At 42.3% G+C, this 14,416-nt stretch overlaps 1 protein-coding gene across 3 annotated transcripts in view; it reads right to left on the reverse strand.

The window, feature by feature from the left end:
* The window catches only part of shroom3 (shroom family member 3), a 76,074-nt gene that overhangs the window by 7,690 nt on the left and 53,968 nt on the right, over positions 1-14,416 (reverse strand). For 2 of the 3 annotated variants that reach the window (XM_044332828.1, XM_044332830.1), the window contains 13 exons: positions 13,841-14,282; positions 13,563-13,702; positions 12,920-13,069; positions 12,596-12,811; positions 11,769-12,247; positions 10,763-10,984; positions 10,357-10,567; positions 9,270-9,576; positions 7,144-7,220; positions 4,143-4,234; positions 2,645-3,386; positions 2,248-2,422; positions 1,399-1,544 (listed from right to left, as the gene is read on the reverse strand). In XM_044332828.1, coding sequence (XP_044188763.1) covers positions 1,399-1,544; positions 2,248-2,422; positions 2,645-3,386; positions 4,143-4,234; positions 7,144-7,220; positions 9,270-9,576; positions 10,357-10,567; positions 10,763-10,984; positions 11,769-12,247; positions 12,596-12,811; positions 12,920-13,069; positions 13,563-13,702; positions 13,841-14,282 — 3,399 coding nt within the window. The remainder of the gene's footprint in view (positions 1-1,398; positions 1,545-2,247; positions 2,423-2,644; positions 3,387-4,142; positions 4,235-7,143; positions 7,221-9,269; positions 9,577-10,356; positions 10,568-10,762; positions 10,985-11,768; positions 12,248-12,595; positions 12,812-12,919; positions 13,070-13,562; positions 13,703-13,840; positions 14,283-14,416) is intronic. The other variant, XM_044332829.1, reaches the window with a different exon arrangement.

The following is a 14,416-nucleotide window of genomic DNA, read 5'->3' on the forward strand; positions in this document are numbered from 1 at the left end:
CAGAATCAGAGCTTTGTTGGTGGAATCAAGAGTGGGGATGAAATTATCCTACACAGCTAGCTAGCTACATCCAAGGTTGAACATGAAGAACGTGCTGCCAGGAGTTGGCAACAAAGAATCAAAACTAATTATATTTAGCTTCATCACCTCCATGTCTGCTTTTAGCCTCTGAACCAAAAAATATACACTCGTTTTGAAAAACAGCAACAATAACAAAAGAAAACAACTTGCATCCAACATCAAACTTGCACAAGAACACAACATTACAAAGAACAGTAAGTTTCAATGAGGTTAAAGGTTGAAGTGAAAACACAACCCTCCTATGACTTTTGACTGACCATGCATGACTTAAAATGATTCTTCCAAATCATTAGCGGATTGTTGTTTTTCCTCTTCTGAGGAGGAGGACAAATTCCTTCCCTGAACATTATGTTCATCAACAAACCAAAACACGCTTAAGATGTCACTGACTTTAAAAGCCACAACATTCAGAGACAGCAGAGGTTCTAAAACTGTGATGTTTCTTTTTTGCGTCAGCAGCAGATAAGAGAAGGAAGCTGTCAGCAAACACAAGGATGACAAATGTTGGTTTACAGGAAGTCCTTTCCCCCCCCAACAGTCGTCTTATCCTTCTGTTACATAAAACTTACTTTCTGCAATTTTGGCCTCATGGCTAAATAAACACACTCAACAGAATGTCTTTATTCTTGTGTTACATAAAGCACTTCAAACGAAATGTAACTCTGACTCTCCATCAGTGCTAAACTACATCATGACTGTGATTTTCAGCACATTCCATTGTTTGTAACCCACTAACCCACGATTTCCTGCATTTTCCTGTTGTTCTTCCTAACTTGTTGAATGGAGTAGAATGCAGTAATGATAGTTAAAAAAGGAGCACATGGAGAATTTTATTTAAAAGGTTGTTTATCTTTTAAGTTCAGGGGGAAATAAATTCTAAAAAAAAAATCACAAAAAAGAAATTTGTGTATTGTTGGTATTTTAAATTGTTGGAATATTTTCTACTGTCCGATTTCACTGTAGCTGCTGGAAATACGTGGACATGATGGAACACTATCTATATTTATCCACCAGAAAAAAGTACAGCAAGTAAATGGACCTAAAAAGCCTAAGGAAGTCTAATGGTCTTCAGTATTTATAGTCAGTATTTAATGGTATAGGATTATGTGCCTTTAAAACCCAAAACTGTAATATAAACTGTACTAAGACAGAAAATATTAAAACAATTTCTTTAGCTAAATGTGGTCTATTAGATTAGTGCATGATTATTGTTCTAGTGTTTTGTTGATAATATGTGTTATATGTGTTAGTACATTTAAAATATTACTGAAATTGTTTCAGAATATTCAAAGGCAAAACACATGATGTCAGAATTACCTTTCTTCCAACTGGCTGCTGCCCCTGCGTTGCCATGGCAATTTACCACCCAATCTGCTGTTTGGAAAGATCTCCTCCACAAGCTCTAGAGTGGATTTACCCCCCCATGTGTCCAGGAGGGGTGCCAGAGAGCGGTCCTGCAACAACTGCATGCAATGAAAAAGGAGGAATCACAACAATGCATGACCACAAAGGTATAGTTGGAACTAGGTATACTGACTAAGGTAGACTAAGAAATATTATGATGACAACATCAAAGATAAGTTATTAGGTATCATTACAAAGGTATTTGTGAGAAATAGTTATGTTAACAAAGATAGTCAGAACGAGGTTCCAAAAAAGTAGAGTCAGACGTAGAGAAGAAAATAAAGGTAGCGTCAGAAACTGAACAAAGATAGAGTCAGAACTAGGTTCCAACAAAAGTAAAGTCAGAGGAAGATGAGGCGACAAAGGGAGCAAGGGAACGACAAAGGTAGAGTCAGAACTTTGTAGGTACAACAACCAGGTAGAGTTGGAACTATATACTATGACAAAGGTAGCATCAGAAGTAGATACAATGACAAAAGTAGCTTCAGAAGTAGGCTAGATATGATGAGAAAGGTGGTGTCAGAAGAAGGTAGTGTTAGAGGTACATAAGATGATAAAGGGAAAGTCAGAAGTAGACGAATGTAGAGTCAGAACTTTGTAGATATAGTTGGAACTACGTGCAATGACTAAACTAACTTCAGAGGTGCAGTAGAAAAGATGGCAAAGGAATTGTTGGAGGTTGATACGACAAGGATAGAGTCAGAACTAGGAACTAGGTACAGCTGCATTTATTTAGAGTAACTGCAAACTCCAGGTACTCACCAGCTGCCGGGCCAATGCCTCCACTCGCAGCTCCTCAGATGTCTTTTCCCTCTTGGGCAGGGGCTGGTACCCGAGCCCCAGGGTGTCCTCGGACTCCTGGGTGTCCGAGCCAGAAAAACAGGGTGTGGGGATGGACATGGTAGCGGAAGGCTGTGGCTTCAGGGAAGGCAGGAGGCTGGGCACATATGGGGGAAAGACAGATGAGGAAGGGGACATTAGAGGGGAGTGGAGGGATAACTTTGTGGTGGGAATGATGAAACTGTTTAAGAACTCTGTACTAGGACTTAAGACAGGTAGAGAACAGAGAAATGGAAAAAGAGGCAGTAGAAAAATCAAAAAGGTCTATAATGATAATGTTTTAATTAATGTTTGTATATAAAAATATTGGAAAACAAACCTTTCCATGGTCTGCTCTTGGGCATTCTGGTCCAACTCGAGAGGAGAAGGAGGAGGAGGGAAGTCCTCCACGATGTTTGTCTCTTTGATTGGCAGAGGAGGTGATGGAGGGGCAGGATTTTGGAGAAAGACCTCGTCAAAGTCCTCCTGCGATAGTCCTTTAGTGGTTTCAAGTGGTTCCTGTTGGTCCATGGAGCCAAAGAGGCTAGACTCTGAGATTCGCAGCGAGGACAGGTGCTGGTGGACGGACACATGGGAGGATACAGACGACAAGGCGCTCCCACTATTCTTCCTGTTGGATGACTCTGAAAGCTGGAAATGGGGCACGGGTGGTGTTGGAGTCACTGATGAAAGTTTGGTGTTTTCTGCAGAATGCGTTTCTTTCATCTCAAAACTGAGGGCTTTCCCTCTATACATGTCCTTTGCAGTGTCTTCTAATATGCTGGCGTCACTCAAACATTGTTTTGTGTGTCTGTCTGTCACCAGGTTTTCACTGTTGCTATCAGCGTCACCATTTGTGCTGGTTTGTGGGAGGCCTGGGAAAGTGATGGCATCCAGGTTGGCCTGGCTTAGCCTCCCGCTAGCGTGCCACTCGGCGCCACTTCCGCCCTGAGTCCCAGGTGGGGAGAAAGGGCAGGGCAGACCAACAGAGGCTGCCAAAGTGGAGGTGCTGTGGGCTCGCTGCCGCTCACTGTTCCTCTGACGCTCCCTACGAGTGACAGGAGTGTGGGAGGAGGCTGGGTCTAGGATCAGAACACAAGGATCAGAGAGATAATTCAAGGAGGAGTCATAGTGCAAGGAGAAAGCATTTATCATGTGCCCGTTATTCAAGAATAAAAGAATGATTCAATGGGTCCAAAATCGCAAACTAGGCCAAGTGACCTGAGATCAATCCCAGATAATGACAGTTTGACGTCAACCCAGGGAAACTTTTTCCAGAACTTTTATCAATGGCCTAATGCAGACATTTATGCACTAGCTGCTGGGAGGAGAGGAATGGAGAAGACTGATTGAGAAAGAACACAGAAACTGATACTTTGAACATGACTAATACCTCACAGACATGTCACTTAATTGATGGTAACCAAGACAGAATTACTATACAGTATAGATCTGAAATGTTCTTGAAGACAATGCTGGCTTTTTCAAACCATGTTGATATTCATACTTAAAACTAAGGCTTTTACTTTTAACCTCAATGCTCCACACTGCTAGCAGCTTTTAGCTTTTTTAGGCTTTTCTCTTAGCAGAAAATTCCTGTAAGCAATTACGTTGGTGACTTGGCATTCATCTATTTATTTAATTTTTGCCCTTGACTGGCTGCACCCTCATCCTCAGCTGATGATGAATCATACAAAAACGATGGGAATGAAATGGGAAAATTATTCTTTGGTTGAAGTGTTAACCAGTCTGTACATGCTTTATTTCAAGGAGTTGAGAAGAGGCCACAAGTTTGATAACTACATGGTGTTGCGAACATCTTGTTCTATTTTGCTCACTTTGAGAAGGTCCTTCAGGCTGGACGGTGTTCGGACTGTTCTGGGATGGTTGAGGGGAGACAAGGCCCCCTGATACCTGGAGGTCTGCAGGTCTGAAAGAAAGACAGATAAAGAATTAAAGAAAGGGAAGAACATGTTAACAGATACTTGTTATCAGTACACAGTAAAATGTGCCAACAGTTGGGTAAACATTCCTATGGAAGTCCAGTCTTCATGGTAAATGATGTTTTGACCCATCATTCAGCCCTGCAGTAGGTATCAGGCTGTGTTGTTATAAATCTACTGGGCCTCATGACGGGCAACACCATTTTCTTGCCTTGAATAAACTCACCTTTAAGCTTCCTTTCAATCCAACTCTCACCCAAGCAAAGATCAGATACTCTGTGGTCTTATATCTGATCTAGCTTTAAGCTGAACTGCTGTAGCTGGCCTCACTGGCTTGATAGGCAGTTTCATCTGAATGTCATGGTCTGCTCAGTGAGAGTTACTACTTATATCAGAAAACTTCACATATTTCTCTAGCCTAATGCACCTTTAAAACATACTTAAATCCTATCCTCATCAAGCAAAGAGCAGATACTCAGTGGGTTGACCCGACCTTATGGCTACATTGTATCTGCTCAGGCCAAACTACAGTGGCTGGCCCAACTTACTTGATAGGCATATAATCTTATTTGGCAATGACGACATAGAAATTATTTTATTCTCTTGGTGGAACAGCTGTGTGGGTCTGTACAACACTTAAGCCTGCAGCAAGATATCTCATAATCTAATATGTTCAGGAAATATCCTGGTTCCTGCTTCCCAGAGGACAAAACCTTTAGATTTTAATGACTTTTTTTTCCCAGAGCCATCCTCAAGACAAACTTTACATTTTAGCTCCACAACTGGTAAGGCTCTAAAAATAATCCTCAGTATGTTTGTCATATTGTGGCTGGACCCTCTGGGGGATATAATGTACATGTAATTTGTAGTCAACATGTTAAAAACACTGAGTACTGTTTAATCCTTCTGATGTGTTCTATATTAGAGTTGTCATTTACTTATTTCTACTGTCCGGTTTCCCCCTCAACAATCATCAAAATTTCTGATCCTATCAGCTGATGTTTAAAGGTCAGTGCTCAGTAACAAGCAGCGGTGCCTTCATGTTCCTGGTTATATTCAGACACCAGACAGATCTGGGTAAACACACACACACACACACATACACACACACACATACACACACAGAATTCCTGAAGTGACCTCTGACCTTCACATTTTGAGAGCAAACATATTTAAGAGTTTTAACTTAATAAGTCCCTGTGGACTAAAGTTGGTATTTTGTTTATTGTTCTGTATCTGTGCCAGGAAGTTTTTTTCTGCTTACTTAAATTCCTCAGTACCTCCCTCCTTTAACTCCTTCTTCCCTCCTCTCCTTCACTCCTCTTCTCTTGTAATTTTCTCTTTCTTTACTCCTCTCTTTAACCTTTTCTGAACTCTTTTACTCCTCTTAACCCCTTCCCTCCTTCTTTCTTTCCTTCCATCTGAACCTCTGAACCTCTCATCTATCTTTAACTGCCAGGTCTCCTCTTCCCTCTTCTCCTCCTTTCATACCACAGGATACTCCCTACCTCCTTCCTCTCCAGGAGCTTTCAGAAAACCCTGCTCTAAAGCTGCCTGGAATTTAATTTAAGACCTTTTGAAAAACAAAAATAAAGAAGTAAATCTGTGAAAACTAAAACTGAAGTGAATCAATAAAAGCTCAACAATGAGATTTTACACCGAATGACTGAAATAAGAGAGAAAATCAGGATGATTTTACTTCCTTGTCTCCTTCAATCTCCTCCTTTCTGTCAACTCCATCCTTTATCCTTTCTCTCCTTTCACCTCATCTCACCTCCCTCCTCTCCTGTCTCCTCTCATCACCTATTTTCCCTCTACCACTCCTCTTTCTTTCCACTCTGTCCCTCCTCCCTCTCTCATTCCATTTCCTCTCCATCTTCTTCTCCTCCCTCATCACTCCTTCACCGCCATCCTTACATCTCATCTGTCCTTTACCTCTCCTCCATTGTCCATCTTTTTTATCTCTCCTTTCTCTCCCTCTGTTCCCTCTTTACATCCTATCCTTTCAAGGAGGCTTCCTTTCATCTCATTCCTCCCCTTGCCCTCTACTTTGATGCCTTCTGTCCTTCCTCTCTGTTCTCTCTTCCCTTTCTCATTTCACTCCCCCTCGCTTTCCCTCGTATCTCATCTTTTTACCTCTTCCCTTCTTCTTCCTCCTTCTTACCCCTCCCTACTTACTACTCCCCCCCCAACTTAATCCTTCCTCTTCACTTCTCATATGTCTCACCTCCTTTCTCCATCCTTTCATCCTCTGCTTCCTATCTTCCTTCTCTTTCTTCTCTCAAGCTCTCCCTCTACTTTTCTGTTTCTCTGTAGTGCCAGCAGCAGGGCACATGGACTCATAAGGCCAGAGTTGGTTTTAATAAGAAGAAAAAGCCTGGAGCACACACACACACACACACACGCACACATACACGCACATACAGACTGGCTGACTTTTAACAGCCTATTATGGAAGAGAGCTAAAATGTTGGCACAGTAATGATCTGAATTCCCATCATCCTTCAGTTCTGCAGTCTGACATTTTGCTCAAACTGGTTAAAATAATGAGTCGTGTTTCATTTTGTAAACATAACGACACGAAACAATCGTCAGACAGAAAACATCTGTGAGAAAAAATTATATGCAGCTGAACCTCCGCTAGACCAAACACTCATAGGTCTAAAGATTTTTAATGTTGGTGAATAATTTGATAACTTTATTTAGCTTTTTGTTTTTAAATCTATCTTCTATTTGATTTTTAATTAATGGGTTTGGACAGAGTGTCTTGTTACATTCATGCTAATAAAGTTTGAGAGACATGATACATGAGACTGATGAGCAGACAGATTAAGATTAAGGTGACAGACGGATTTGCGTCACATGTTCTCATGGTCAGAGTGGAGGTGTGACCTACCTGTCCTCAGCCACAGAATGGCGTCCAGGTTCAGAGACGAAGACACCAAACATCCTGACGTCACCTGGGGGGAAGTCCTGAAACACACACAGGCAAAGTATCTTTCAACTTCACACCCTCGATTCTTACCACAGACTTTCTGTTAAAAAGTCTTGAGCAGAAACTGAGATAACGCCGATTACATCGCTGTGACATCATCAGGGTTATTTCCTCAGACTTTTTAAAAGCTCCATCAGTGATAAAGAAAACATTACACAACTCTCTTCACAGGCTGAATTGTACTTCTCATGATGAGTAAACTGAATTTTGTGTGTGCAATATGTGGGTTGTCCCTTTAAAGGTACAATAGTAGGGGTGTCATGGTAACGCTTTATTTTATGGGTGCAATAATTTCTTAATAATGTCCTAAGACAGTTACTTGAAATAATGTGAAATCTGATCAATTATTTAGTGGCTCTAGGCTATATTAGCTGCCAAACTGTCTCCACGCAGCATTGTGGGTAATGTAAACACTAGGATTTGAAATTACAGATTTCAGACTGATAACATATCAGTTCGTTGCTTAACTGCTACACTAACCACCTGTTAATCTTGTATAACAGTCAGTGAGATGACCCAGCAGTCTATTTCAGTTTTTACAGTTAAGATCTGTGCAATAGTAGCTACAAGGAGACTTTTGCTTCATTCAGAGCTCACAAAGATGTTTCCAAAAGACAGTTTGGATCTTGATAAACCTCACAAAAGCAAAATTGCAGTAAAATGATTCTGTTCCTAAAAATCACAGGGTGTGTACAGTAACCTTATCCTTATCTGAATCAAGGGTTTAAGGATAGTGGGTTCTGTTCTGTATTTTATACAGATTGTTAAGCCCTTTGTAAAGAGATAAATTTGGGATTTTGGCCATTAAAAACAAAACTTAACTTGACTATCTATTAATACTCAGTATCCCGGTTTCTTTATCTCTGACCCATTTAAAAAAAAAATACATCCAGACTGTGGTATCAACCGTCACATGTCTGACCACAGACTTTATCACACATTGAAAACACAACACAAACAGGTCTGTAGTCTGTTGTGTCTCCAGTGACCTGGGTTTGAGCTGTTAACTGCTTCAGCTCTCCACCACAAACCTTAACATGTCTGTGTGGGAGCTACTGATCAAACTCAGCATTAAAATTTACATTTAAAAGAAACACAACTTCACAGTGAGCTGTACAATTCAGTTCCTGCATCACAGGCCTCACATCATATGACTTCAATCAAGTGCATAAAAAAACAAGAGAACGGCTATTTTATGCAGGTTTGAAAACTTGTTTGTGTGCCAGCTGGGGACCTTTGTTGCATGTGATTTTCAATTTCTCTCTCCTTTCCCTCATTTCCTGTCATCTTTCTACTGTTATCCATCTGATATCCCCCCAAAACTGGATAATCCCTCTGCACCAAGCTTCAGGTCTCTGCAAACTGATTTTCATAAAAATCATCAATCAAAAAATGGAATAAAAAATTGGAGAAGAGATGCAAACAAAACATACAGTTATTGAGCAAAAATGTGTAAAAATGCCAGTATGTTGCTTTATGTAGATTTTTCCACTAAATTAAAAATTCATCACTGTAAAGGCAGGACTGTCACCCCCCTGCAGTGAAATCTATCGTTGAAGTACGAGAGGACAGAGTGTCTGTCTGTCTGACTCAACTGTAATGATGTTTATGTGACACAGGCTGCCCTGATCACTGAAGGAGATAAAAGACAAATTCATCCTTTACTGCATTCCTTTAAGAACTTGTGTGTGTGTGTGTGTGTATGTGTGTGTGTGTGTGTCGCATGTATACGTGTGTGTGTGTGTGTGTTATCTTTGCTATCATCCACATCAGACAGCGCCCAGCCACCGTCTCAGGCTCTCTGGCACCTCACAGGAAACTTTGAGGATTCGGGATATTTCCTGTGTGACTCACGACTAAATGTCCCTAAATGGCTAAATGTTGTCAAATAAATGGTAATGCCAAAGGGCCATGATTGTTCAAGTTGTTGAGATAGTTCTCTGTGGACCATTGTAGACATCAATGCTGACATAAAAAGCACCTAACAGAGCTACATGAGAAAGGTTTATTTGGATGTCCTCTGTTACCTGGTTCAGTCTCTCCACTGTGGGCGAGGAGCGGGAGCGGTAGTGATGAGGAGTTGTAGGTCTCTCCTCTGATCGCTCCAAAAGATCCTCAGCAGAGGCTGACTTCCCTGAGCCCCGAACTGACCCGACCCTCTGCAGAGCCACATTGTGCTGCTTGGACACTCCGCCGTACTGCTGGTGGCCCAGGCCTGAATCTTTGCTCAAAGACTGACTCTGTCCGCTGAGCTCTGCTTCAGGGGTGAGATCCTGGAGGAGCTGGGTGCTGGAGAAGTGGGGCTGGAGTTCAAATGTTGAGCCAGAAAGAGCACTGGGAGGACAGAAGAAGAAGAGGAGTTATGAAACTGTAATAATAATGTAATAATTCCAATTCACATTAATATGTGAAAGAAATTTTTCTTCACTCTTTTTTCAGTTGCTTTTACAGAGATTCAACCAAGTTAATTCAAATAAAGCTTTAACATTGCATTAATTGATTTTTATTTTGGCAACTGTGGGAAGAAGAGTTCCATAACAAACTGACAGGTTTACAGCCCAGATATATTATCACCTTATTAAGTTGCTGTGGCTAATGTGTACACAAACATTTACCTACTTCCACACCAGTAGACACAGAGAAACATTATCATCCTATTGGAGTTGTGTTAATAATAAAGATAAGTCAAGTATTCATTCTCCTTTTAACTCTGGCTTGGTCTCCTTCAACTCCTGAGGAAAGTATCTGGCACTAAGGCCGCATTCAGAATCACATAAGTGCAAAGGCACACTCCTGGTGACTTACTTTGTAACATGAATGCAGTACATCACTCAGCATTCCCCACAACATGTCGTCCTTAACTGGTCAACAGTTTCATGTGATTGGTTGCATTGTAGTTTTATATTTATACTTGTTTTATGAGAATTGGTTACACCATTACTCCCTTCTTCTTTTGAAGGACTTGCAGGCAATGTTTTTGCTTAATGTGATCTGAACCCTCCTCTGGTGTGAATTGAATCAGTGAGTTTACTGATATTTGCAAATTTGAAGGTATTCAAAAACTGTCACCAAATTCAATTTAGTGAGTCATAAATTTTGTCTGGTTTTGGTTACCTGGGCTGTGGGTGTGCCGGAGGCCTCGGAGTAGTCACCCTGCCTGGGTAGAATAGGTTGGACTGGTGGTTCCGTAGGTCACCTCCAGGAGGGAGGGTGGAGCACTGACGCCTCTCCACAGAGGAGAAGCTCCGATCTGGGCCAGAGTCCTGAAGGGAGAGAAGGCTGGAGGTGGAGGAGAGGCTGAGGGTGTCTGAGTGACAGTAGGAGACTAGAGAGAAGTGATGGAGAAGGAAAGGAGGAAGCAGGGAAAGAAGAAGTCTTTTTTAATTTCAGTCTGTCAAGCTAAAGTTAAATCTTTGGTTTCCCTGCCATCTAGCCTTTATCCACCCAGCAAACCATCAACCCTAAAGCATTCTTTGGTTTTCTTCTCACTATCCATATATTACTCCATCCCTCCACCAACCTGTATGGTTGTTGTTTTCAGGCTGTACATAAGCACTGCGAGGCCTCAGCCCACTCCTCTGTCCTCCGTCGTCTCTCTTCACACCTCTCTTCCTCTCCACGTACTCAGCCAGAGCATCGTGCTGAAGCTGCCGTAAGTCGGGCCTTGATGTGGCGTTCTGTGAAGCCGCGATACGATTTGCCACAAGTTCAAACATCTTCCGGCGGTCTGCCACACTGGTCTCTAACAGAGAGGGAGATCAGAGTCATAGCACATAGTTAGCTGCAAGTGGACCCTGGCATTGTTTCTACTGTGCCATACTAGATACATATGACATTTTGCAACTATTGGGACGACAGAGGCATTTAGCGTCAGTACACAAAAACGTGTTCAACACCCAGACCTGGTTTTCCCAAAAGTAAACAAAGATAGCTTACTTGATGACAGCTCTCAGGTGTGCATAGCAGAATCTGCCTTTCAAAATAATTTCTGGACACAAGAGTCTGCCTTTCCTGTGCTTTGCTAAATGCAGAGGGATATTATTCTAAAAGGCCGATTCTGTTTGATGTCAACAGCAAGCTAGCTGGAGCTAGCTAGGGTTCTTTTTGGACAAATAAACAATATGAGTTGTTTTTTTTTCCAGAACTGTTTTCATGTGATACAGCCACTATATATGAGATGAAACATGTTTAAAATTAAACAAACACCATAGCAGGTGCATGTAAGATTCTAGCTAAGAGGCTAACAATGCCTGTTAGCATTACAAATTTATCCCATTTTATCAACGAGCTGTCATTTAGGTTGACCCGCCTTTTCCTGCTGTTTTTTTAATCGCCTTTGTGGTGTCTGTGGTCTTTATATTTTTATATTACTTCTGTGCATTCAAGAAGTGCAATATGCCCTAAGTAAATCTGATCACTGTGTCAGTGCGACATTTACAATATTGACTTAATTTGTGATCTTGTGGCAGGTCATCAGTGGGGCAGTGGAGATGGGAATAGGGGTTTTGTTAAGTTTTTTTATTTACCTCCTCCGCGCCTGAAGAGGGCAGTAGTCTCAGCATCCGAAACCCCGACCTCGTTCATGTTCTCTGGCTCCGAGTATGAGCGTTTCTTCTGGTCTGCAGTCAGACGCTTCCGGCCACAGATCCGCATCAGAGCAGGAGGTCCAACTGGCGGGATGCTGGGGAGGGCCGGGGGGCTTGGGCCTTGAAACTCCGGGCCAACTACATGCCGCTCTTTTGGGGTGTGAGGGGAAGTGACTAGTGTTGGAGACTGTGGTGTGATAACAACACCCTGTGGTTTCGGCATGGTTTTTGGGCCTTTCTTCTCCAAGGAGTGGTGCTTGGTGGGGATGGGCGGAGGTTGATGGCTGCTGGAGGAGGAGGAGGCGGGAGGAGAGGCTGCAAGAGGTGGAGGGCTGATTGAGGAGTTGAGGTCTTTTCGTCTGAAGGAGGTGGACCGCAGGACCTTAGATTGGGCATCTTTCAAGGAGTCCCTGTAAGTTCTGATTAGAGACAAGTGTTAGAATGGATGAGAAAGACTCAGGACTGTGACCTGCTATGTATTGTGATCCAACTTTGACCTGCTGAAGGACTCTGACTTGCTAAAGGGCTCTAACCTGCTGAATGACCATGACCTGCTGAAGGACTCTGACCTGTTGAAGGACTCTGACCTGTTGAAGGACTCTGACTTGCTGAAGGACTCTGACTTGTTAAAGGACTCTGACCTGTTGAGGGACTCTGACCTGTTGAAGGACTCTGACTTGCTGAAGGACTCTGACCTGTTGAAGGACTCTGACCTGTTGAAGGACTCTGACTTGCTGAAGGACTCTGACCTGTTGAAGGACTCTGACCTGTTGAAGGACTCCGATCTGTTGAAGGACTCTGACTTGCTGAAGGACTCTGACCTGTTGAAGGACTCTGACCTGTTAAAGGACTCTGACCTGTTGAAGGACTCTGACCTGTTGAAGGATTCTGATCTGTTGAAGGACTCTGACTTGATGAAGGACTCTGACCTGTTAAAGGACTCTGTCTTGTTGAAGGACTCTGACCTGTTGAAGGACTCTGACCTGTTGAAGGATTCTGATCTGTTGAAGGACTCTGACTTGATGAAGGACTCTGACCTGTTAAAGGACTCTGTCTTGTTGAAGGACTCTGTCTTGTTGAAGGACTCTGACCTGTTGAAGGAGGTGTCCTGCATTGAACCCAGCATCTCCTGGATATCCTGTCTCCAGGGAAAGTCCTTGCTTCTGTCTCCTTCCCTGGATTCATCCAGCTGGAAGCTACTGCGGCTCCTCTGGAGGGCTGAGCTGGGATCTGCTGGGGTCCTGAACATCAAACAGAAACGTAACTGCCATTTGTCAGGGAGTAAAGTCCATTAAATGTGACTCAATTTGAAAAGAGCTGATCTGAAAGGACTTCACAAAGAACACCTAATCAGATGTTCCAATACATTTTATTTTTGCTGCTGGGTAATAATTTGGAACATAAATAAAAGTGGACACAAATGAAATGTGGCCAAAGGAGAGAATTGTGATAAATTCAGTTACTGGGATAAAGACCTTTATTGGGTTAATATAGATGATACATGGTGCAGTGTGAAAACCATTCACACATAATTATATGTGTAATTATATATATATATATATATATATATATATATATATATATATATATATATATATATATATATATATATATATATATATACATATATATATATATATGTATATATATATATATATATATATATATATATATATATATATATATATATATATATATATATATACATATATATATATATATGTATATATGTACCTGTATTTCATGTAGTCATTGCTGCCTCCTCTGTAGCTCAGAGTTCTATGGGCTTTGGGCCCATTGGTGCTTCTCTCCAGCATGTTTCTGAGGTCCTCTGCTCCACAGGGGGCAGTGCGGCCTTTCTCAGTCATCTGATTCTAAATTATTCAAAAACATATAGCGATGAAGCAGCCTCAGAGCCAACAAGGAGCAAGATTTTTAGATTTAGGAGGTAAGTAATGGAATGAAAGCAAATCTTGTCTGGTAAGTTACATACAAATGTGTGTTTGAATTACCCGGTGATGAGTGGCCTTGTTGTGCCCATGGCTGTTGCTGTGACTGTGCTGCTTTCCGGCGCGTTCACGACGCTCAAACCGACTGACCTTCTCCAGGACAGAGAGGTTGCGGGCAGGTCCCTGGTTGCCTTCACTGAAACTACTGTTACTATGGCCACTGGCAGAGGCAACACTTTCAGGGCTGGCACATCGTTGGACCTCTGCGAGGGCAATCTCCAGACGGGTCAGCGGATGTTCTCTGTCTTTGTCCTGCTCTCTCTGGTCCCAGTGCTGGTGCTGCAGAGCTGCTGAGTCGTTGTGGTGACGGGGAGAAGACTGGGAGGCAGAGGAGAGCAGAGCCTGAGGCTGTGAGTAAACAGGTAAATGGGTAGGTGGCACCTGTCCCTGGGCGACCCTGGATGATGTCACTGACTCTCTATGAATACTGGGCTGATCCACTGATCTGAAGGAGGGGAGGGAGGAGGAGAAAATGGAGGACAAGTAGCAGAAGATGTGTGAGAGGAGAAGGATAACATGGAGAAACAGAGGACATCAATACCATTATCAGAAATTATGCCAACATGTGAAGATTACACA

Source organism: Thunnus albacares, chromosome 18, assembly GCF_914725855.1.
Source record: "Thunnus albacares chromosome 18, fThuAlb1.1, whole genome shotgun sequence".
Classification (NCBI taxonomy): domain Eukaryota; kingdom Metazoa; phylum Chordata; class Actinopteri; order Scombriformes; family Scombridae; genus Thunnus; species Thunnus albacares.